Below are 25,367 nucleotides of genomic sequence, written 5' to 3'. Positions count from 1 at the left end.
GGCAGACCTTTTGTTGGGTGGGAACTTTTGATTGGGTTGTTCCCATGGAGATGTGACCCTGCCCATTCAAGGTGGGTCTTAATCCCCTTGCTAGAGTCCTCTATGAGAGGATAAAAGACAGACGAAATTCAGAGAGCTCAGAGAAGCTAAGAGAGAAATGCCCAGAAACATTTTGGAGACAGCCGTACTGAAAACTAGATCCCAGGAGCAAAGGACCAGCAGATGCTGGCCATGTGCCTTCCCATGTGACAGAGAAACCCCAGATGCCATCAGCCTTTCTTCAGAGAAGGTATCATCCTCTTGATGCCTTAATTGGGACATTTTCATGGCCTTAGAATTGTAACATGTAACTTAATAATTCCCATTGTTAAAAGTCAACCAATTTCTGGTATATTGCATTCCATCAGCTTTAACAAATCGAAACAGGCTGATAGAAGAGTAAATGAGTGATAGGGAAGGTATGAAGGGAAGAAGAGAAATATGGCAGTAGCTGGAGGGAGCTGATATATTCAAGAGTTTTTCTTTTAAAGGTAGGAGATGCTACAGCTGATAAGAATGCCCCTTTTGTTATGTTCTCTCTCCACTGTCTCATCTTACGGAGCCGGAGGGGTTACACATGTGCTGACCCCAAAGCACCTGTGCAGTAGATGTGTAATTTTGTGGTGAGAAGATAAGAATTTACATTTGAAAAATTTCTCAATAAAGTATAGATGAAATCAGCTATGCTGATGCACGTGAAACAAAAAAGGAGGTGGGATTATGTAGAAAATTTGAGGAAAAAGTACAAAATCTTGGAAATGGGAAAGTGAACCTACCAGAAAAGTAGCTCTTAAACTTTAGTGTGCATCAGAATCACTTAGAGTGCTTGTTCAACCACTGATTGCATGATCCATCCCCAGAGATTCTGGTTCAGTAAGGCTGGGATGGAGCATGAGAATTTGTATTTCTAACAATTCACAGATAATACTAGTGCTGCTGAGCTGAGGACCACACTTTGAGAACAATTATATATTATACGAGAGAATGACTGCCAAGCAGTATTTGGTGCCAAATTGAGGCGGGCGATCATGAACTTAAAATGAATCTAGTCAACCAGATTGTGTGATTTTACTCTAGTAATGTTCAGTTGCTAGGGCCTAGGCATGGAAAAAGGAGGGGATAACGGTTCATCTCAGAATGGGGTTTGCTAAACGAGTCTGATGGCAGAAGAGAGTGCAAGGGATTTGAGGACATTTGTAAGGTAGGAGTCGTAATGGTGTATAGTGAAATATAGGATGGATAAAGAGGGAAATAAAATGAGATGGGGGCTGATAAGTAATAATGTCTTGAGCTCAAGCATTATGGTACAGGTGTACTTGAGCAAATGAGCTGGAAGGTAGAGAGATCAAAGAACAAAATGCTTTCCTTTCAGTGGTGTGTGGTTTATAGTGGAGATAACTTTCAGGGCATGAAGTGGAAGTGGCTGAACGAAGTAGACTGAAAAAGGTTATGCAATTGAGAGACCAGGGTAAGTGGGTACTGAAGTCATGGAGAAGGATGTCACAAATTGTGATGGAGAGGAAAGAAAAAATGTCTTCAGTGAAAGATAGGGAATACCCAAGAGATCAGTAGACACGAGGAAATGACATTTAGGCGGGTCTTTGAGGCTATGTTCCAAGCAGTTAATGTGGCACAAAAGGCTGCACCGGCAAGGTGGTGGCTTCTCCAGTGGGGGCAGCGGATGGGATGGATGGAGACGATCCTTCAGTCTTCTCCCCTGAGGTGAGGAGAATGCTGCCCAGCCTTCAATGAGGGCCTGCTTCCTACTCTTCCCAGCCATTTCCAGCCCCGGGATTGACTCTGGACTATTAATAGCAGGAAAGGAAACTCAAAAGAATGCCCCAGGAAGAGGGTGTGTGGAAGAACGGGAAGGCAGTGGGCTGGAGGCCCCTGCACACCAGCACCCACCTCACCTTCTTTTGTTGTTCCCCAGCTTGTGCCCCCCAACTATTCTTAATTTCACAGAAATCAAACCAAGAAGCTCCAAGAGGGGCCAGGGAAAGGGCAGGAACCAGCAGGCAAGTGGTGTCTCCCTGGACTGGTGTAACGGCAAGAGCACTGGCTGGGGAATGAGAGCTCAGACCCTTCTAGTCCCGGGTCCACCTCAGATCCCCGGGGGCCTTTGGGCAAGTCATCCGCCCCTGAGACACGTCTGCAAAATGGACAAGATGATGTCTAAGGTCCCTTAGGATGGGTAAGCACTTTCCTAAGCAGGGAGCTGTGCACAAAGGTAAGTCTGCTTTTGCTGTGACAACCATCTAACCAGCCACCTCAGAGGGCCTGCTTTGGGCCTCCCTCGAGAGCCACCTGACCTCAACACTCCTTTTCCCAGCAGGTGGAATGTGCTTCGTGAGTCCCTTCCTTCACAGGAAGAAATGCTCCTGCTTGGGAAGGGCGTGGTGTGATGGGGCCTCGGGTTCAGTCTGGTTGAAGTCAGGCCGGGCCCAAGCCCCTCCCAGCTCCCTAGGTCCACCCTGGTCAGGCCCCAAATCCTGCTCCCCAACTCGGATTGACCCATTTCTGGCCAGACTTCTGGAGGGTAGCTGGAAATTACAGAGGGGTGGGACAAAGCGGAGGTTCTTGGGAAGGAGGGATTGAGGCCCCACACTCCTGGGTCAGGAACGGACCTGGGGCTGCCTGGGGGCTGACAGATCCACTGTTGGCCTGGCCAGGTTTTTCCCCCAGTGCCAGTATCTACATTAACTGCCCTCTCTTCACACGGCCCCTCTCACTCCTGCTTCACACACTACCCTGTCTCCCCTTCCTTTCGCATTTTAAAAGGCTTGCTGTTCTCCCTGAGTTATTTCCCCACTTCTATGCTTCTCTGGTTTCATCCAGGTCAATAGCCTTCATTCCAGGTGGGTCTTTACAATTCCCCAGCCTGGGAGAGTCTTTTCGTCCTAACCCCCTGGCTGAAGTGCCTCTCCTTCCACCCAGAAGCCCTTCTGGATTCCTTCGTCTGCCCCAACGTGTGTCCTATGCTTGGAGGCAGTTTGATCTGACGTTCTGCTCTGGGTACCGCATTAGTCCTAGGCTCACACCCTACAAAAGCTTATTCTCTGTGGCTTTAAGAAAGCCATGCTCCCCGGAGGTCCTAACCAGGCCTTGGGTGTCCCCCAGGCAGGCACCTCGGGTAAACAGGGTCACCTAGGGGCTCGTGGGCTAGGTGACTGTCTTTGAGAAAGGTCAGAGGGCTGTGCTGGGATCCTGCCTTGCCTCATTTCTGCCAACCAGCAGTGGTGACCCCCCAGGTCTGTACTCGGCCTGATGCGAAGTTTGGACCCTCTCTGCCTTGGGTCCCGCGTTAATTTCCTATAACAAATTACACAAACTAGGTGGGTTGAAACAACAGAAATTTATTCTCAGGGTTCTGGAGGCTGGAAGTCTGAAATCAAGGTGCTGGCAGGGCTGCACCCTCTCTGGAGGAGAATCCTTCCTGCCTCTTCAGCTTCGGCAGCTGCCATCCCTGCCATCTCTGCCTCCAAGGTCACCTTGCCGCCTCCTCTGTGTGTCTATTGCAAGAATACTTGTCACTGGATTCAGGGCCCCCCTGGATAATCCAGGATGATCTCATCTCAAGATCCTTTAAGTAATCACCTTTGCAAAGACCCTTTTTCCAAATAAGGTCACATTCACACAGATGAACACGGCTATCTTGTGGGGGTCATTTTTTCGCCTACCACAGGTCCCCACTTGGAAAATGGGGATAATGCCCTCTGGGGTTGCTCTCTCCACCCCTCCAAAGATGGGCTTGGTCAACTTCCCTGGCATAAAAACAGGAATGGAAACAGCAACAGTGATTGCTCCAACTGCCTGGGCAAGGGCAGCGACTCCACCCGGCTCTCATCACTCCCAGCTCAGGCTGAGTGGTCCAGTAGACAAGGGCGGCCACAGGTGGGTCACGTCCATCCTCGTCCATCCTCGCTCTGCCTTTCCCCTGGGGCCCCGGGAGCTCTGCTGACCCGGCTGACACTGGCCTCTTCTCTCCTCTCCTCTTGGTGCCTCGGGACAGCAGGCTAGCCCCAGGAGTTATCAGGCCTGACTCCCCAGCACAGCCTCTCCCTCTCCCGGAGGGGCCTGGAGCTGCCCCTCAGGGGAGATAATTCCGGGCATTCTTCAAGCCTGGAATTGTTCTCTGCTTATCAGCTTGTTTCAGCTGGCCTGCCCGGCTCCCCAGGGCGTGGCCCTCCTCTGCCTGCTTCCCCAAGCAGGAGAGGGCTGCCACTGTCCAGGACGGGGTCTCCGACCCGCAGCAGGAAAGGCGGCCTGCTCTCGGGGTACACTTCTCCCTGCAGGGGAGGGCACCATGGCCAGGGGGCAGGGTGAGAACGCCTGTGTCCCCCACCCCTTCCTCCCCAACCCAGCAATTCTTCAATCTTGCCTTTCCCCCTGGGCCTGAGAACATGGCACAGCTCCTAAGGGCACCTCTGGCTCCAATCTAATCCGCATCTTTGGAAGTCCCACTCCATGTCCTCTAACCCCACTCCCTGATCCCTCTCTCACTCTCCTCCACAAACGCAGTAGAGGATGGTGGCTGGGAGCACGGACGTGGGAGCCTGACATTGGGTTCAAATCCAGTTCCACCACACACTAGCTGTACAGCCTAGTGTCTTAATACTATGTTCCTCCGTTTCCTCATCTATCAAAGCACGGAAGAGAGTAATCAGAGTAACTCATACCTTTCAGTACACAGAACAGTGCACTGACATGAAGTGCTCAATAAACGTCAGCTGTGATTTCATTCCTTCTGAGTTGTACCCCAAGGGAGAAGGGAAGGCTCCTTCCTTGTGCAGCCCCTAGTTCTGCACCCCCCTCCCCTGTTACAGAGCTGGGCTGACCTCCTCTTCCTCCACCTCTCGCTTCTTCTGCAGGTGCTCACACCTGCGTAAGGACACAGGCTTCCCCAGACCCCCCTGGGCTCTTCCCCATGTCTCCTGGCGAGGCACGGCCGCTGCAAGGCAGGGGAAGAGATGACAGCACCAGGGCAGCTGAGGTCAAGGGAAGAACAGGGGTGAGCCTGAATCCTTGGGAAGGATGAAGGAAAACTGAGGCCTGGGTGGGGCCCAGCTCTAGGAAGAAGCTGGAGGAGTGGTCAGGGCAGGGGGCGAGAGAGGGAGGGGCTTTCCTGCCTGAACTTCTGACCGCAGCTCCTGGCAGGGATTCTAGTGAGAGCTATTTGAGGCAGGCTATTCAGGTGCAAGGAGCCGGCGCCTGGCCTTAGGGGCCACGGGACAGGGGTGGACAAGGAGGGGGGCCCTTCTCCCTCTCAGCCCTGGGTGTTCTCCTCAGTGACAGGAAACGAAACCACTTCCCCTCCTTCCAGTCCACTCTGAAGGGCAGGAATGAAACCAAGTCTGCATCTGACTCTAGAAGAAGGAAGGGAAAGAAAATGTATTGGCCATCGGCTCGGGGCCAGGTGCTTTTATTTGGTATCTCACTCCTCAAAGTCTACATGAGGTGTATGTTATTAACCCCAGTTTAAAAGTGAAGAAACTGGTAAGAATCGTTAACCTAACTTCTTCAACACCACAGCAAGTAAGTGGTCGAGTTGAAATTAGGGTGCCATCAGTCTGAAGAGCCTGTGTTCTTTCCACAGTGAGGGAGACCACCAGACTCAGGGTGAGGGGGGGACGAAGACCACGGGTTCTTGGCCTAAAGATACTCACTTGGGCAAATCACAGGTTTCTCAGGCTTTGGCTCCCAACTGCAGAATGATGACACTGTGATACAGTTAGGTATAACAGGGGTTGGCAAGCCTTTTCTTAAAGGGCCAGATATAAATATTTTAGGCTTTGCAGGCCCTATAGTCTCCGTCATGACTTAATTTGCAGTTGTGGCCCCAAAGCAACCACAGACAATAAGTAAATGAATGGGCATGGTGCATTCCAATAAAAGTTTGTTTATAAAAAAGGCCAGGCTATAGTTTGCTGGCACTTGATATATAAGATCCCTACTGGGTGAGACTAGAATCCTGTGTTTTATCCAGCTATGGAGCCTATTTGGCAAATTCCTTGAAGAATCCAACAAGAGCCACTTGTGCTAGCCTACACTAAACTCCAAGCCACAGGACAAACGGGGAACAAAATCACAAACAAGGGGTTACACACCTAAATCGTTACCGCTTTTTTAAAAAGCAAGTTAAAAAGTAAGAATAAAGTTTCAAAAATCTAAAAGAGCCACAGTCCAATAATAGACACCAGAAGGGTGAGTATGGTGTCATATATCTTTAGAGAGGTGCCCCTCTCCTTTTGGTAAGGCTGTTCCATTTACAAGCAGTAGTCAGAGGCAAGACCATGCCTTGCCATCCTTGGCACCTGCACAGTGCCCGTTCCTGGGGGACAGTGGACAGGTGTGCTTGCCAGTGATGGTGCAGATTTGTGCTGTACACCCTCTGGCTCTCAGGGGAAGAGTCAGTGAGAATAGGTGTCAGGGCCAGGGTGGAAGAAGATCAGCAGACATGGTGGGTCAGTACACCCAACCTGGGTTTCCCTCCCTCTTCTCCAGGGCTTCTGCTCTGCAGAGCTTCTCTCCCTGGGCCCCCCTCTCCAGAACTGCTTGCCTGGAGGCAGGTTTTGGCTCCTGAGTGCCTGCTGACACGAGTCACAGTAGCTCCCATTATTTGGTCAGGAGGTCCTCAGAGAACAGCCCCTTCCCCCTTTATTTCTGAAAATGTTTTATGGAAGAATTACATACACCCAGAAAACTGCACATCCCACAAGTGTACAGCCGGGGTAGATGGAACACACCCATGTGACCAGCACGCAGGTCAAGTGCTAAAGCACTGCAGCCCTGCATCCTCCCAGGCCCTCTCCATCCCCAAGGGAGCTGCTGTTCCAGCTTAAAGCATCATGGGTTAATTTCACCTATTTTATATAAATGGTAGCATATGGTATTGACTCTTTTGTGCCTAGCTTCATTCATTACATTTGGTGACTTATGCTTCTTGTGCCGTTGTAGGTTGTTCAATCTCATTGCAGTAGAGTATTCTATTGTGTGAACACACCACAATTTAGCTGTCCATTCTCTGCTGATGGGCATCTGGGTGGTTTCCAGTTTGGAGCTATTAGGAATAGGGTTGTCATGAACATCGTAGTCCATGTCTGTGGTGAACATACACATTTCAATCAGGCCCTTGTCCTGGCTGAGCCGTGTGGACACAGCCTGGTGCTACTGGTCCAGCGGAAGTGTGGAGAGGACCGGGAGGGCTGCTTCCTGCCCTACAATCTGGATTCCATTCCCAGAATTTCAGCCCTTCACTTTGTGGGGCACCCCACCCTGCTCTGTTGCCTGAGACCCCTCTGAACTGGACCTGGAAGAGATGGAATGAATGGTGCAGAGAGCTGGCTCTGCTCTCAGCTCTCTCCCTGGCATACCCGCTCGGTGGGCCTCGGTTTCCACCTAACTTAAATGAGGGGATGGGGTTCCATTACCTCTGGGGTCCCTTCTAATGATCAAGGAAAATCAGAGTTTGGTTGTTGGCTACAGACCCCATCCCAGCCCCATCAGAACCTCTCCAGATGGAGGTCAAAGAGCCACCCCCCAACCCCAGCCTGTTACAGGATTGAGCTCCTTAGCAGAAAGCTTCTAAATACATTCTGTGGATTACTCATTATTATAATCCTGTTGTTGAAGGCAGAGAGGTAAGAGAGATCTTGGAATTCAGTCAGCTGTGCCACAGAAGATTCCTGCCCTGCCCCTAACACTGGCTGAGCCCACCACAGCCCCTTGCTCTGGCTCCTCACCCTCCCCAATGAGGGGATCTTCCCCCCACCCCCCCAGGCCTGCTGCCTGCTTCTGCACCACCTATCGTTGCTGTCCTAAACAAGAAGGATATAGCACACTGAGCCCTGAAGGGTCTGAATGGGTGTGCCAGGCTTTGTGCAGGAACTGCCAGAGTACCCAGGGAAGGGGCTGGGTCTCTTCCTGCTCTGGAAAGTGCCGACTTACGTCCTTAAAACAATACCCTTCCCAGGGCCTCCTAATCCCTGCACCTGCTGCTGCAGACCCTGTGAAGCCTTGTCTGACTGGGCAGTGTGCCCGGAGCAGCCGACCCACCGGCCAACGGGCAGACACGGGGGGTGGGGGGGTGGGGGGGGTGATGCCCAGCAGACTCTGCCCGCCTCGCCAGCCAAGAAGAACTCCCGTCCAAAGGTCACGATGACAGGACAGCACCCCGGGGCAGATGGCAGGGTGCCCTGCACCCTGTCTTAGGATTGGCCCCTGCGACCACACGCAGAATGCATACACACCCTCGGTAGGAAGAGCTCTGGAACCGGGGGACTGTGTGAGCCCGAGGCCTCTTTGGGTCTTAGTTTCCTTATCTATCAGGGAGGAAGAAATATCTATATAGGAACAAAACAAGCATTTTTGTAAAATGTGTAAGCTTTGGGGGAATCTGTTTTTTTTAAAAACCCTAAACCTAACCTATCCCTAACCCTACACGGGAAAGCCAGGCTCAGACAACCCTGTGAACATCCCACTGCACATGTGAGAACGCTGGAGATACAACTGTCATAGGAGGCCCTGTATGTCCTCCTATGCCTATGTCGCGTCTGAGCATTCCCATGGTGGCATTTTCTATAAATCCACCCATTAAAAACATGTCTTCCAAAAGCAGTTTATCATTGTTACTCTTGGGTCTTAATAACTAGCATTTACTGAGGCTTTATTATGTTTGCCAGACACTGAGCTAAGTGCTTTACATATTGTTGGGGACTGAATCATGTCCCCTACAAAAGACATAGTCAAGCCCAAACCCCCACTCCTGGGCATGTGAACTCACCAGTAAATAGGACCTTTGAAGATGTTATTAGTTAAGGTGAGACGGAACGGAATGAGGGTGGGCCTTCACCCAGGAGAGCTGATGTCCTTAAAGCAGAGGAAACTGGGACACAGTCAGTGAGGGGGAACCAGAGAAGACACACGTCACCGTGTGATGGAGGCGGAGATGCATTTACAAGCCAAGGAATGTCAAGGAATGCTGGCCAGCCACCACTAGGACGCTACCGGCTTCAGAGGAAACACGGCCTGTTGATACTTTAATGTTGAACTTGTAGCCTCCGGAGCTGTGAGACAGTAAGTTTGTGTTGTTTAAGCCAACCAGTGTGCACTGTCTGTCATAGCAGCTTGGCAAACTAAGACACACATATTATCTCATTTGACTCTCCCAACAACCTCTGAGTCAGTACTGTTATCATGTGCACCGTACAGAAGAGGATACTCAGCCTGGGGTGCTGGGAAGGCCACTCGGTGGATGACAAGTGGGCGGGGATTTTACCCGAGCCATCTGCACAGATGAGGCAACAGTGAACCATTGCATGGGTTTTGCATACACCTGCCCAATTTTTTAACTTGCCCTATGTCTTCTCCCAGGAGCACCTGCTACGCTTTCAATCCTTGGACACAAACATACTTCCATAGCCAAAGGGAGCGTACCTTTGGCATTCAACTCTTTCCTTAGCAGTCAATTAAAAATAACTTTAGTAAATATTTTCCCGATGGAGCACACTGTCATTCCCACGCCATCGTCCCCCTTCCGTGCCCTTCTCCTGAAGCCATGAAAATAACCAGGTGTGTTCTGGTTCCTCCACTGTCCCTGGAAACCTCAGCCAGAGACAAGTCTCCACTCCCAGCCTAAAACAAACAACGGCCAAAAGCCAGAGGGAAGTCCGGCACAGGCGGCTGTGAGATAATCACCCCTGCAAAGTGCCTCTGGGAACAGAGTGAGAAAGTTCTGTGAAATGGAGCCTGTTAATTTCCCAGGGAATGACCGCCTTCCGCCTGGTGGAAGCTGAAGGTTAAGTAAGGCAACAAGTGTAGCTTTCCAGATTCCCAAACTTTTTTTTTTTCTTTTTTGTCCTGGAGAGAATTCTTCCCTTCCAGTAATAACACCTATGTCCTGCTTGCTGCAGAATAATCCACATTGCTGCACATTCTCCAAAGGCCAACTTTATATCTGTGCTTGGGATGAGGGGTGGTGGAGTTTGTCCCATACCCCATTCGTAACCCAATTACCAGGGAAAACACAGCAGAAACGCCATCACCCAGGACTTTCCCCTTGGGCTGGAGGGGTAGAAGAAAAAGCATGACGACCACACAGAGAGCAAAAGCTCGATTTCTTTGGTGTTTTGAAGACAGAGGAGCTGCCAGGGGTGGGGGGTAGGTAGTGGGTGGGGAAGTGTTGCTTAAAAAGAACAAACAAACCTAGTAAATAAATATAACTGAACAATTGAGCTATTGCTCCCTGTTCCCCCACCAAAGCCTGGGGGGAAAGTTAAAGGCTATGGTTCCTTTTAAACAAAGCCAAGTCATCACCCATGTTTCAGACATGAGAGCCAGTCAAGGAAGCTGGGTTTCCTATGGGCTCCACCTCGGGAAATGAATCAAGAATCCCAGATCCAGCTATGGTTAGAGCCAGGTGTCCAAACAGCAGCAAATGCATCTCCTAAAAGCCAACGAGGCTTAATGACATCAGAGAAGGGGAACAGAAGGCCCGAACACGTGAAGCGTGTACAAAGAGAGGGTGAGTTCACAACTTTTCAGAGTAAACTGTGAGTAAAACGAAATCGTTTGCCCCTGAAGTTGTGCAGGTCACCAAAGGGGGTCAGGCTTGCTTAGATCACAAAGTCAGGCCTGGGGCTCCAGCGGAGTAGAGGGAGGGGAGGAAACATTTCCTGCACCTTGCCCTCGTGTACTTCCATCCCCACCTTCTTTTTTGTCCTCTTTGTTGTGTTTCTAGTCTTATTAACTTATACAATGGGGGCAGAGGCCCAGATGTCTAGGCCAAGTTTATGTGTTCAGTCCCATGCCAGTGGCACTGAGGACTAATTACTTAGAGCACCAAGGCCTGACTCTGGGTAAATCCCCCCATCCTCCAGCCTTGGATTTCCCAGCTGAATAGTGGGCACAGTACCAATTAGGGACACCCTATCTCGGGGGCAGGTGACTTTGCAGCTCTGGGGGGAAGGCACAACCCAGGATGCTGGTCCCAGGAGCTGGTCCCTTTCCCACCTCTCCTTACACACGGCTCTTTGCCATTAGAGTGATGCAGTCATGCCTGCAGACGCAGCAGGGAGAGGAGCTGGTGCCCACTCCACAGGCTAGAGGAGCCCAGGGGCCCAGAGGCAGTGCGCTACTCAGCACTCAGAACAAAATGATAATCGAGTGCACAACCCTTCAGGCCCCGGGGCTGATACGTTCCCAGTGCTTTAAAAGCCAGGCCATACATGTATTCCTGAGTTGTAACAGTTAGTTTTAGATTCTGAGATGCGGATCCCGGAACTTTGGGTATCTGTGCGACACCTGAGACTCAGAGCCAGAGTTTGGCAGCTATGAATGTCAGCATTACCCCAGATGAAAAAGAGATGGACTTGGTTAGGACTAAGACAAATCGGACTAAAGGGTAAAGGACAATACCGACTGTTTTAAAACCTCAACTTCTGTGTGAGATCAAAGGAAGAGATGTTTATTTGGTGCAAAATCTATACTTTCTGTAGCACACTATATAATTTAACTTGAATGGTCAGTTTATTCAAACACCATAATTACAGGGAAATTTGAACAGGGAGTGAAATCTGGTTGGTTTGTACAGGTTAGTGTGAAGCCCTGATACATGACAGAGTAATCTCGGAAGAGAATAAAAGTATTTGAAAAGCCCTCTTTAGGGACTGGGAGAAAATGTGGAAATATTAAATTTCCCCACCTGGGAAATTACTGATATTCTCACAAGCAGTGGGGACTACCAATTTAGAAGGCTGAGCCCTCAATCTTGGGGCTTGCCCTTATGAAGCGTGTTACTGCAAAGAAGAGGCTAAGCCTACTTAAAATTGTGCCTGAGAGTCACCTCTCAAGAATCTCTTTTGTTGCTTAGATGTGGCCACCCTCTCACTGCCGACACTGCCCTCCCACCTATGTGGGACATAACTCCAGGGGTGTAAATCTCCCTACCAAATTGGGACATGACTCACAGGGATGAGCTTGGCCCTGGTATTGTGGGATTGAGAAAGTCTTCTTGGACCAAGGAAATGAAGCAAAATAAAGTTTCAGTGGCTAAGAGAATTCAGATAGAGTCAAGAGGTCATTCTGGAGGTTATTCTTATGTATTATATAGATATCCCTTTTTAGTTTTTAGTGTATTGGAATAGCTAGAAGGAAATACCTGAAACTGCTGAAATGCAACCCAGTAGCCTTGATTCTTGAAGATGATTGCATAACTATGTAGCTTACATGGTGTGACTGTGTGATTGTGAAAACCTTGTGGCTCATACTCCCTTTATCCAGTATGGATAGATGAAAAGAAAAATGGGGACAAAAAAGTAAATGAATTATTGGGGGGGGTGGGTGGGATGTTTTGGATGTTCTTTTTTACTTTTATTTTTATTCTTACTTTTCATTGTTATTATTTGTTTTTGGAGTAATGAAAATGTTCAAAAATGTGTTGATGCAAGCACAACTGTATGATGATACTGTGAACAACTGATTGCACACTTTGGATGATTGTATGGTAATATGACTATATCTCAATAAAATTGCAGAAAAATAATAAAAAATAAAAAAAAATTTAAAGGGCCAGGCCTACATCCCTGTCCTCTGTATCACCACTGGGTTGTAATATCAGAACTAGAGGGACCCTGGGCATCGCTTGGTCCCATCCCAGTAAGGGTGAGATAGACAAACTGATGGTCTGAGCTCAAGACATCAGCTCATCCCTTGTTTGGAATCTAGGACTCGGCTCTCCAGCTCCCAATCCAGGCTTTCCTATCCTGCAGGGCACATACGCCCGTATCTGCCTAGCTCCAATCTGCTTTCCCTCCTGGCAATTGGACAGGAGACGGGGAGGCATCTGGCCTGTGGTGATGAAAAGGAGAGAGAACAGAGGCCAGCAAGATCCGAGGCCCCCAGGCACCGCTGGACGTGTACACACTCCCTCCTGCCCGGGTTCCCGGAGTTTGCGGTGCACATGGCTGTCTCCAGCAGCCAGCTGGGACGAGGACAACTTCCTCCCCTCTCAGGTCATCTCCGATGGCTAAAGGCATCAGGGCCGCCCAGGCCAGGGACAGCTGCACTCAGGCTCAACACCAGGCTCCTCTGGTGTGTTCACAGACCCTGCACAGATGCACCCACACGCCTGAATCCTGTCAGATTCCCTCAGCAGCTCTGGGGCCCAAATCACCAGGTAAGTGAGTCACGCCTGTTAGACCTTCAGGAAAAACTAGGCAGAAGATCCCTTGAGATCTCCTGGGCCAACTCCCAGATGAGAACACCAAGCAAGGCCCACAAGATGGAAATAACTTGCTTACGTGCCTGACTTCTGGCCTGAATGGATGTAGCAGTTCTGTCTCTTTCTCTTTCTTATTTTTTTTTAATTTTTATTGTGGTAACATATATACAACCTAAAACTCCCCATTTTAACAAAGTTCAAGTATACAATTCAGTGGTGCCAATTACATTCACAAAGTTGTGCTACCTTCCCCAAGCATCTCCTTCCTTTCTTTTTCTCAATGCTCTTTAGCACCACACCCAATTCATATGCGCCCTCCTGGGTATGCTCCCCATGCTTGCCACCACCCCAATACACACACACCCACATAAATTCCCAAAGCGTAATTAACAGGATGCCCCAGGGGCAGTTAGGGCTGGTGAGTTGACACAACTGCCCAAAAGTGCTAGTGGAGTTCAGAGACGTGATTTTGTGTGGTCAGGATCAGACTTGCGGTTCTCCCAGGGCCGGGGAGTAAAGCCAGACAGTCTTCCCTCTGCAAGAGCCACAACCCCAGGATACCAGAGGGACGGAGAGCCTGTGGGGGGCAGGGAGGGTGGCTCGCACCCTGCCTCTCCCCAGCCATCAGCCATTGACAGCCTGTGCCTGCTAGAACCCCGGCCATGGAGAAGCTAAACAGGTGACCTCAGGATGAGCAGCAAGTTTGTGCAATTCTCCATGAGCTCCAGATGGGAGCTGGACAGGAGGAAGGATGTGCTGGGGAACTAGCCGAGAGCAGAGGCCCTGGGGAAGGAAGCCACAGGGCCGCTGCCTATGCTGGGAAGGCTGAGACCACACGTGGGGGTGAGATTGGCCGCACTCTGCTCTTTTGCTGGGGTGCAGGGCTGTATCCGCCTGACCCAGGGGTACCCCTCGCTCACGGACCCATAACTGGCAGGGGCTGCCTTACGGGCTAGCTAAAGCTTGGAAAGCACACACAAGCTGGTGGCTCGTTTCAAGTTAAAACAAACAAGCATGTGCTCCCCTTTCCGTTACCATTTGACCCCCCAGTTCCCAAGAAAATTTGAAGCCTGAAAGTGGATGAGATCCAGCCCTTCAGCAAGCCCCGTTCAACCAGGGCTGAGGAACAAGCCCAAAGAATCACTGCACTGGGCCAGCCGGGTGGGTTGTGCCTGGTGCCCCCTTGGAATCCCCTTCTCCCTCACAGGTAACCCGAGCCCCCTGGGGCCGGATGCACGGATTCAGACTGAGTTGAAATTGGGGCCAGGTCAGGGGCTCCCAGCAGCAGGGGGCAGAGGCACAACAGGAAACAAGAAGCCAGAAGTAACCGGCAAACATTGCTTGCCAACTGCGATCTTGGCGGAAAGATCAAATGTCGGGGTTGTTTAAAAAACACGCACATCCACAATTCCTTTAATAATGCCTCCAACTTTTATCTGCGACGCGGCCCCCAGCCTTGAACAACCTTCCACAAGGTTTCCCATAATTACCCTAGGGGAGGAGGAAGGCTCTCTGAGACTACGCTGCCATTTCAAGAAAGCGTTGCCTAGCCAGACCCCAAATACGCAGAAGGGGTTTGCATATTCTGATGACTTTCCAGCCCAGTCCAGGTCTTTACATAGGAGGGCCTGAGTTTTAGCCCTGAAATTCCCACATCCCCAGACACCCTCAGTTGCTGCGGGCCAACTGGGACATCTGGTTACCCTCCCTTTACGTCTGTATCCCCCCAAAATGTTCTGGGGGAGCACGAGCATCTCAGTAGCTGTTAATAGATGTTCTACTAAAAGGAGGAAGGAGAAAAGAAAGCAGTTTCATGTTTAAAGTACATTTGGGGAACAATGGGTAGGAAACCTACTTATGGGACATCTCAGACATTTAACATCCCTGATGTGCACTGACTCTCCAAGAAAGGGGATATAATAGGCAGCATTTCCCAAACTTTTTGGATTACGGTTCCCTTTTATTAATAGGACAATTTTTAATTTGTCTTTCAAACATATACTAATAGTCTTGAGGACTATTAAGTGTTCTGTTTGGGGAGTTTGGGACACAGCTTGCTGTAAGAGTAAAAAAAACAAATAACCCACATGGTGTTAGCCCTGATTTACCATTTGGCTACGCTGAGACATAGAGCACTGCTTCATTGGTGTTCATTGTGCAGAAAGCAAAATGCAAGTCTGTACTTCCTAGCTTCCCGTCCTGTCTTCCTCCCACTTTTAATCTTTGCAAAAAAATATTCTATTTCCTGGACTATATTAATTGCTGGATTGTAACCTCATCCTCCCCATCTCCTCCCCCTCCTTTCCTGAGAAACGTAATGTAAAAAAAATGTAAAGATGGCTATCGAAAGACCAACATCATGCTTAGCTGCCTGCCTGGTGATGGTGTCACCAAGAATTTGCTAGAGTGGGGGTAGGGTTGGAGGATAGGAGAAAAGAAGCTATTTAGAGAACCACGGAAAGGGAAAGACTCAACTTCTCAAGCTATGGATAGAGGCAGGGTAGCACGGATGGCCGGAGAAGAGTCTATTAGCCAAAAACAAGAACATCTTCCAGATAAAATAAGAGCCGAGGGATGTGACACTACATTTAAACATGTGATGGGTGTCTGTGGGGGCTGCCAGGATCAGGGTTTCCACTCAAAGCCCAAAGTGACGGGAAACGCCCCCTCGGGCTGGGGTGGGAAGCACATGGGCAGGAACCAGGTGGGGGTGGCATCTGAGCTGCCTTCATCAGGGACGGTGACTACAGCCCCCAGACTGGCACCCTCACCAAGGAACCTGGCCGTGGGGCAGTGACGAAATGGCAAAGGGCTTGGTTCCCAGCCTTGGAGAAGAAGGCTTGGGCCCTGTGAGGTCCCAGTGGATGCCACTAGCTCAGCAGGGGGTGGCCACAGGCTCTGTTCATCACACCTCACACTGGCCTAGAGCTGAAGCCAATGAAGGAAATAAAACTGAAATGCACTGGTGCCCACTCTGTGTTAGGCACGCCACCCATGTGATGGTATTTAACTCTTCCTCAGTGGGGAAGGCTTTATACCCATTTCACAGCTGGGGAAGAGGGGCCAAGGAACAAGTCTGGGGTCACAAAGCTAGCAAGCAGTCTAAAATCCAAGTCTCTATCTTGAAAACCTGGGCATAACACCATTGGATTTCCATTTTCCTTCTCTTCTGTTATCCAGCAAAACTAATCTCAAAGGAATTCTTAGCTGGAGACCTATCAGGTAGAAGCAGCGCTGCACCAAGTGAGTGGGATGTGGACTTTTCTTAGTTTTCCCCTTCAGATGCATGCAGCCCTGAGTTCCTGATGGCCCCCAAGGCAGCCCCACAGACCACCCACTGGCTAAAAGCCACTGGCCTCCAGCTGCTGCTCTCACCATAGACCCAACTCCTAAGCCAGTATCTCCCTACGCCCTGAGCGGGGAAGGAGAGGACAGCATGCACGGCAACACTTCTTCCCCATCCAGAGGCCAGAGGAGGGAACACGTCCTCCCTCGGCCCACCTTGGCTGAGGTCCCGCTTGCTCATGTGTGGTGCCCAGGGCGCCTCACCCACAGGTGCAGCTCAGGGCCCAGGGACCTGAGAGGGAGGAAACAAGTTTCCTTGTGCATTACAAGGAACTGCTTCATCAGTTCCAAAAGGCTGGAGTCACAAAAAACAAAGGGCTAGCCTGGAACTGACTGAGCCAGAAGGTGTCCAAGTATCAGGCCACAGAGGACAGTGGCTGGAGCGTCAGGCGCACAGAGGCAAAGCTGATCTGGCGAGCAAGGGGAGGCCCCAGGGCAGCTCAGAGACACCCAGGGTTTTCGGGGACTGGCTTTATAATTGAACTGGCAGATCGCCCATGCCAATATCCATTCTCCTCTTCTTCCTTGTCATTGAACCACTGATTTTTGGCTGGACATACGGGTACCTGAAATAAAAATGACCTTTCCCTGCTTCCTTTGGGGCTAGAGGTCACCACATGACTACAACAAAATGTAACTGGAAGTGCCAGGTACAGTTTCTGGAAGGTACCCCCAAAAGACGAGCTGCACCCTTCCTGTTCCCCCCTTTTACCTGTTGGCTGGAGCCTGTGTGGGCTCCATCTCGGACCACGAGGCAGGCACTAATAATGCAGAATGGACACACCAGCCCCCTGAACTTCTTTTACATGAGAGATGTATAATTCCTGTCTTCTTTAATCTACCATTTCTTTTTAGATGTTCTTTTTAGATGTTAGGAGCAGCCAAATCAAGTTCTAACAAGTCCTAATCCTCAACTGAAGTATCCTTTGGATGGAGGAGCCACAGAAGGAAACTTGAGGCTCCTGTAGCTCCCACAGTCCTTCCCCCACCAGTGGTCCCTGCTCCATCTTCTGCCCACATGTCTGCCCTGCCATGACCCAGGGCCTGTCCCCACCTGCCACCCACCTCTTTTCTTCTGGACTCAGGTTAGAGCTTTGCAGTTGGACAGCAAAGCAGAGAAGACTTTAGGTTCTAAACCAGGCCTGCCACTCACATGCTCACTCATCCACTCAGCATTTACTGAGCATCCACTATCTGCCAGGCACCGTGGAAGGCACTGCAGCTGCAGCACTGCACAAAGTCCCTGCCCTCCCAGAATTGACCGTTTAATAGGGGGAGAGTTCAAAGAAATGGCTATACAGGAAGTGACAAATGCTATGGAGAAAATAAAGTCAAGCAAGGGGACAAGGGTGTGCTGTTTATTTTTTAACTTTTTATTGTGATAATGTATATACATATCATGAAATTACCATTTTAACTACTTTCAAGTATGCAATTCAGTGGTATCAGTTGCATTCCTAATGTTGTGCCATCATCACCAACACCCATTACCAAAACCTTTCATCACCCCAGACAGAAACTGTACCCACCAAGCATTAACTCTCCATTCCCACCCCTACCCTGCCCCCACCCAGCCCCATCCTTGGTAACCTGAAATCTACTGTCTATGAATTTGCATATTCTAATTGTTTCACATAAGTGAGATCATATGATAGCTGTCTCTTTGTGTCTGATGTATTTCATTCAACATAATGTCTTCAAAGTTCATCCATGTTGTTACATGCTTCAGAACTTCATTCCTTTGTCTGGCTGAATAATATTCCATTGTATAATCACATTTTGTTTACCCATTCATCTGCTGATGAACACTTGAGTTGCTTCCACCTTTTAGCAATTGTGAATAATGCTGCTATGAACATTGGAGTGCAAGTATCTGTTCGAGTCCCTGCTTTCAATTCTTTTAGGTACATACCTAGAAGTGGGGTTGCCGGGTCATATGGTAATTCTATACTTAACTTTCCAAGGAACTGCCAGTGTTTCCACAGTGGCTGCATGGGAGGGTGTGTTTCATACAAGGCAGCCAAGCAAAGTCTCTGTGAGAAGGTGACATACGAGCAGAGAGCTGAAGGAAACAAGGGAGTGAGCCCTGTGGGTGTTTGGGAGAAGAGCTGGTTGTGGGAACTAATGCAAGTCCATCCCCTCTATAAAATGCTCTGTGAGGCAAAGCCTATCCAAGACAACCCCAAGCTACGGCAACCTGAGAATCCTGTGGTTCCAATCACTGTGTTCAGGACAGGTAGGCACAGGTACCAGACTGGATAGAGACAAAGGGCCTTGTCCCCTGGATGGAACTTCATGAGATTCAGGTAAGAAAGGGCTGTGGCTTTGAACTCACACATAGCCGGTATGTTTAAGAATTACAAAGTGCCCCCCTCCCCAGCATGCCTTCCACTCCAACCAGGATCAGGTAGCTGGGAGGACAGACATCGGACAGCTATAGGCACTGGTCAGTCCATGTGTCTCCAGGGGCCTGGAGGAGGGCCCCCTGTACCCCAACTCTGAGCTGACTGGCAGGCCTTGCTCAGCCATTCCTCTGAATTCTTTCCCCCCTTGGCTGAGGCATGCAGCCTTCCGGCCATGACAATTGGCGGACGGGGTGCCACCCTGCACCCTGGCTCTAGGGAAATGTGAGGTGGCTGACCCAAGGGGGATAAGGATACAAAGGAAGAGAGGGTGGTGGTGGTGTGTGTCAGGGGAAAGGGGTGGGGACAAAGGCCAGGAGGCCAAGGGGCTACGCTGAGCTGGGGTCAGTGCTGGCTGCTGCTATGGTAGTCCAGGCAGGGTGGGGCCAGGACTCAGAGCCAATGCAAAAGCTCGGGATGGGGGAGAAGGGAAAAGGGACCACTCCCGAACCTGCGGTTGGCTGCTGCCTTTGTACAGCCAGCCAGCCAACAAGCATTTCTCAACCACCTGCTTGTCTCAATTACTGGCTGGATGCCACGGGTACCACAGGGTCTCACAGGCCAAAGGGAGACACAGACACGTACAGTCACAGCACACGGTGACAGCCTAACCCTGAGCAACAAAGTAGCTCCAGGCCTCAGTTTACCCTAATGATTAAGGGGTGCAGAAAAGAGACATGGGCACACTCAAGATGTGTCACCATCTTAAAGCCCTATATACTAGTGGATTGAGTTTTTCCAGTTCCCAGTTTAGTGCTAAAAGAGCTGAACTGCTAGTGACTAGCATCTGTGGCTGTACATCCATATCCTATGAAGTAACTGAGTCACCAGGAACTTGGGCAAGTGAACTCACCTCCTTGATCTCCATCCCCTCATCCAAAAAAATGAGTAGGTTGTGGAGGATGATTTCCAGAAAGCTCTAGAATTATATGTTGGATTATTCAGGGGATTATTCAATTGAATTCTATTTTAAATGGCCAGCAGGGGCTGCCTACTTGAAGGAATCTCAGGGTAAATGCTTTGCAAATAGGCAGAGCCTCCTTGAAATGTATCTTCTGTGCAGATTTTCTTGAAAGCTTGCTTCTCTTAAAGAAAATATCGATAGCCGTTCGTCTTGTGCAGCCTGAAGAGTTGTGATACCAGATCTGCTACCTCACTGGATCCTCTAAAAGCCCCCCAAAGTGGACAGGCCGACAGGACAAGGAGACACCTGTCCAACTTCACCCCATTTTTCCCAGGATGTGACAGGAAGCCCACCCCAGCTGAGCTCCCTGCCCACATCACCCAGCAGGCTCAAATAGGAAATGAGCCCAGAGCGGAGGAGAGAGTTCCTCTACCTCTAAAGTCTGAGGCGGTCTCCCTCAGGCAGCCCTTGGGTCATGGGCAGGGGTGGGCAGGGCAGCACCATTCTCTTTCACCCCTTAAGTGGGAGAGAGTCAGGTGCTTGGGGCAGTTCTCCTCAGTTCAACAATCCAGACAAAATTTCTCGAGTAGCTGACACTTGGCTGGGCCTTGGAGGGACAAAGATGAAGATGATGCAGCCCCTGCCCTCTGGGAACTTGCCAACTTGGCTCCATCTTGGAAACCAGGGAAGTCCTCTCAGCAGAGAAGATACCAGAAAGATGGATACGAGTTAACTCTCCAGCCATCCTCTCCCAGGGGAATTCTAATCCAATAGCTTCCCCTCTCAGCTTCCCAAGGGCGATGGCATCGAAACCCTGCCCACAGATTCTTTAAGAAAAGGCAGAAGATGAGGTGCAAGACCCCATGCTGTTTGCCTCTTCCCCCCACATCTGCACATTGCCTGGACCCTGCTGGGCATGCCCAGGTCCCCCCTCCCCTACCCCTCCCTGGGAGACCACACACCAGCTCTGGCCACGCTGCCAACTGGTACCCTTGTGTCCCTTTCATCCCGCCCTGTCTGGGCTCTGACCCTCTTCTCAGGCCTGCCTTAGACAAGTCTGCTCCCAACCCCAACATCTTACTCATTCCTGCTCGGAGCCCTGTTCCAAGCAGGGCCACGTGCTCGGAACACCTGCTATCCACCATCCGCCATCCTATCCCCCAGAACTTTCTCTCCAGGCTCTGAAAACTCACCCCCTCCCCAAAGGCTTCCTGCAGCTCACTGACCCCATCTCTAGAGCCCTATCATGGAGGCCCCAGGCCTCGATCTGCATCTCCTCCCCTATACTCTGAGATCCATTCAGCTTCAGCCATCCCAGGAAATGGTCTCCCATGCTATGCTGAGCCTTTTTATTTTAAAATCCCCAAATAAAAACCCCAATTAAACAGTTTGGGCAATGGATGGTGGTGATGGTAACACAACATTGTGAATGTAATTAATACTACTGAATTGTACGCTTGAAAGTGGTTATAACGGGAAATTTTGAGTTGTGTATGTTACCGCAATTTTAAAAAAAAAAGAAAATACCTGCTTCAGGAAGCTTCCCCCCAGATGAACCCTTCCCAAATTTTAACACTTTTTACAAATGCCTCCCTCTCCCAGACCCTGTGGCACTCAGGCATCAGTCTTTCTTACTATATATTGACTGAAACCCACAAATATTAGCAGAATCTTGATGCCTGCTGGGGTGCCTTAAACCAGTCAGGTGCTCAATCCATGTGCTTTATTTCTCATAAATAAATAAACTCTGACCATGAATCGGGCACAAGGCCAAGCCCATGACCAGTGTCATCTCTAATCAGAGCAGCCGGCATGGCGAGGGGAGCACTATCTGTTCACACAGGCCTGTTTGCCCCAAAGGCTGGCTGCTTTCCACCCCTCCATGCTGCTTTCCTCTTGTCCAGAATTCATCTAACGAATGACTGCATCAGATTAATTTTATTAAATCAGCCTGGTCCTTTGGGCAGCTGAAGGAACAAGAACCCCAGAAAGCTTACAACGGTGGAACTAGAGGCCCCTTCCACTTCTTTCATTCTATCTTACCTATAAGGAAACAGAAGCCCAGAGGTATGACTCGCCACGTGGTTCAGCCAAATGGATACGAAACTAAAAAGCACTGAAAAGGTGTCTGATTATCATCATGTCCCTTGGTTTCTAGTTTTTCCCACCGCAGGCTGGCTGATCCACCCCTATTTAAAAGGTGAGCTCCAAGGGGACCTGTCTGGGGATTAATTCCTTTGTTATGGAGACTTGCCCAGTAAACTTATGTGGCTGTGAATCGAAATCACAGGATTCCAGCAGTTTGGGGAGTTATGCCATCCCCAATGACATCGTCCAGGCAGCACAACTTTAGAAGGGCAGAGATGGGACTGTCCTTACTGAGCCCTGCAGGACGGTATAAAATTGACCACAGCCAACTGAACACCACACCGGCACCCCTCAGTCTTTCCCAGCCTCAGTTTATACAGAGAACAATGATGATGATGATACCATCCCCTTGCTGCTTTACACTTTGCACTTTCCAATATTAGCACATATTCTAATATCAGCCTTTTAAGGATTGGGCACCTGAGACTCAGAAAGACTAAGTGACTTGCTGTTTGGGGCTGGAGCTGGGTTATGGTCATCATTTATTTATTGCATAACAAGTTCCTAACATGTGCCATGGCCATATATATGGTTTCTGGGCAGTGCCCAAGTGCCAGGGAGACAGTTCCAGCCTAGAAGCCAGCAGTGAGCCAGGCTTGGAGCTTTTCCCGTGGGTGGCTAAGAAGCATCTCCCCTTAGGGCAGAACCCTTCTCACAGCCCCCACCCTCTCCTCAAAGAAAGTGGGGCTCAGCCTCTTTAAGCTCAGAAGCTCTGGGAACTAGCCTATCCTTCCTGACACAGCCTATCCCCCTTCTGGATGGTGTGAAGAGGCTCCCCAGAAAAGGACGGATGTCAAGGTCCACACGGAAGGCCAAATGCCCCGAGAGCAGGGCTGCGGCGAGCCACCACGCTCCATGGTGACCGACTGACATTCTCAAAGCCGTATCCACCATTCCTCACACAGCCCACCACCCAGGGACACACACCCTTTGCCCACTGAGTGTGCCCTTCCCTTTCAGGCCAGGTGGTTGGGGTCTCCGAGCTGTCCATGCGAGGATGCCCAAGCCAGCATGCTTGCTAGGTGCCAGCTCCTCCCCATATATCAGAGTCCCTGTGGTGCTAAAAAGAGACTGCAAGGCCTTCCCATCTCCCCCTCCCCTTAGATTCTAGTCCAGAGCTTCCAGTATTTGCCAGCAACAAGTTCCCTTCCTTGTCTGAGTTGTCACGCAGTCCTCCTGGCCCTAGGGTGGGAGCGCCACCTCTGCCCTCTTTTGCTGCAGATACTGGGTCTACCCAGGTGGGCAAGAGAGTTTGGAAATGCATCTCTCTTCTGGGGCTGAGACTCCAGCTTTCCTAGGGGGCTTTGGGACATCTTCTGTGTGGTTAGGTAGCCATTGCCAATCCCCCAAAAGAGAAAGGGTAACATTTCCCTTTCAGAGAGAACATGGGGGTTATTTCTAAGGTGCAGCCAAACCCTATTTCCTGAGAGAGAAGTTCCTGTTTTGTGCAGTCTGAGGGAGTCTCACCATCTTGACAATGGACTGCGATAAGGATCTGTTCCTTTGGAGACATGGAGCTGGGACCCTACTCAGCAAGGTAACTCTGGGGGCTCAGGTGGGCTGTGCCTGCACATCTGCTTGAAGAAACCACTTTGCGAACGGGTACGCACATTCCCCGCGTGAGCAGACTGAAGATGTGTCACCTGCCTCGCGGACTTCCTCACGAGCTTTCCACCTGCCACTCTGTCTGGAATCAACGACTACATAATACCGTCTCTCTAAACACTGGGGGCCGCATCCCCTCCAGCACCGAGAAAAGGGGTGATCACACGCTGGGGTCCCGCGGAAGCGTGGAGGCTCGCGGTGCCGTAAGTCTCTTTTCTCTCTTCCCGCAAACCCCATTCAGAGAGCCCGCGCTCGCCTACTCCCCCCGGCATAATTCACCGCCCACTCCATTCGAAAGGAGATGAGGGACGCCATCCAGTCTCCCGCCAGCACCTGCGGCTTTCTCGGGTTTGGAGTGGGCGTGGATGGTGCAAGGTCAGGGCTCGGCGTGTGACCCCAGCAATAGGTGCGCGCAGACGCTGCGCTGGGACTCGCCACGAGGCGCGGCGGTCTTGGCTACAGCCCGGCCAGGCCGGGGGCGCGCACAGGTACGGTGAAAGAGCCCCGCGGAGCCCGGGTCCTTCACTCACCACCACAGGAGAGCACCAGCAGCAGCGCCGAGAGCGCCAGCGCAGAGCGCATGGTGTCCTCGCCTCGGGGCCCGCAGCAGGTGGCTGCGGGGTCGATGGAGGGTCCGGGTGTCCGGGCAGCAGGGAGGCCTGACGGTGGCTCCGGCGGCCGGGCGGTGACCCGAGGCTCCCGAGTGGCGCTCCGGTAGCCTCGCGGCGACCCGAGACTCCTGAGTCCCGCTCCTGCGGCCCCTCCTTCTCTGCCGCTGCCGCAGAGCCGGGCTGAGGCGCAGAGCCAGGCAGCAGAGGAGCGGCGCGCGGCTGCGTCCCGGGCGGTGTCTGCGCGGATGAGGCCCCGCCGGCGGCTGCAGCGCCTCCCGTCCCGTCCGCGCCGGTCCCCGCCCCCTCCCCAGGAGCGCGCCGACGGCGGCGGGGCTGGGCGGGCACTGGGCCGCGAACAATGAGCAGAGAAGGAAACTCCGCCCTGGAGCGCGGCGGGCGGGGCAGCGCGCTCCGGGCTGTGGGCTTTAGGGGAGCTACTCATGCACGAACGCGGGTGAGAATGCGCGGGAGTGTGGCGGGGCTGTCCCGCGCGGGACAGTGCCCCACCAGTGGGGCTAAGCGCCCCCGGACACAGGTGTCGCCCCTAGTACATCCGAGGGCGTCCGGTGGGGTACCCCACACCGCCTAGGGCATTCACACGCGCAAATCCAGAAAGAAGCGGCCACCCCCATCCCCTATGTTCACTAATGATCATATGAGGCCTCCTGGGCTGCAGCGCGTTCGGCAGCAACACGTCTGCCGCCGCCCAGGTACACCTCACCTGCGAGAAGATCCTCATCCCGCACGACTATCCCAGGCAGTCTGTGCAGCGGGGTGTGCACTGGGCAATCTGAGCTACTTGCTTAACTTCTCCAAGCCTAGGTTCCTCATCTAAAAAGCGGAGGTGACGGTAAAAAAAAAAATAAACTTTGAGGGGTCAATAAGTGCCAGTCTGCGCTTTACATATATTAATTCATTTACTCTGCACAACAGCCCTATTTTTTTTTTAATTCTGTTTTATTGAAATACATTGACACACCATACAATCATCCGTGATATACAATCCACTGTCCACAGTATGATAACATAGTTATGCATTCATCACCACAATCTATCTCTGAACATTTTCCTTACATCACAAAGAACCAGAATAA

The 25,367-nt window shown here is 51.0% G+C and overlaps 1 protein-coding gene across 1 annotated transcript in view; it reads right to left on the bottom strand.

The window, feature by feature from the left end:
- Positions 1–24,715, bottom strand: part of PODXL (podocalyxin like) — a 62,522-nt gene extending 37,807 nt beyond the window's left edge. The window contains exon 1 of the mRNA XM_037837744.1: positions 24,193–24,715. Within this exon, the coding sequence (XP_037693672.1) occupies positions 24,193–24,715 (523 nt within the window). The remainder of the gene's footprint in view (positions 1–24,192) is intronic.
- Between the last annotated feature and the right edge of the window lie 652 nt (positions 24,716–25,367).

Source organism: Choloepus didactylus, chromosome 5 (assembly GCF_015220235.1).
Source record: "Choloepus didactylus isolate mChoDid1 chromosome 5, mChoDid1.pri, whole genome shotgun sequence".
Lineage (NCBI taxonomy): Eukaryota > Metazoa > Chordata > Mammalia > Pilosa > Megalonychidae > Choloepus > Choloepus didactylus.
Note: the sequence above shows the minus strand (reverse complement) of the source record. Positions and strands in the feature narration are given on the sequence as shown.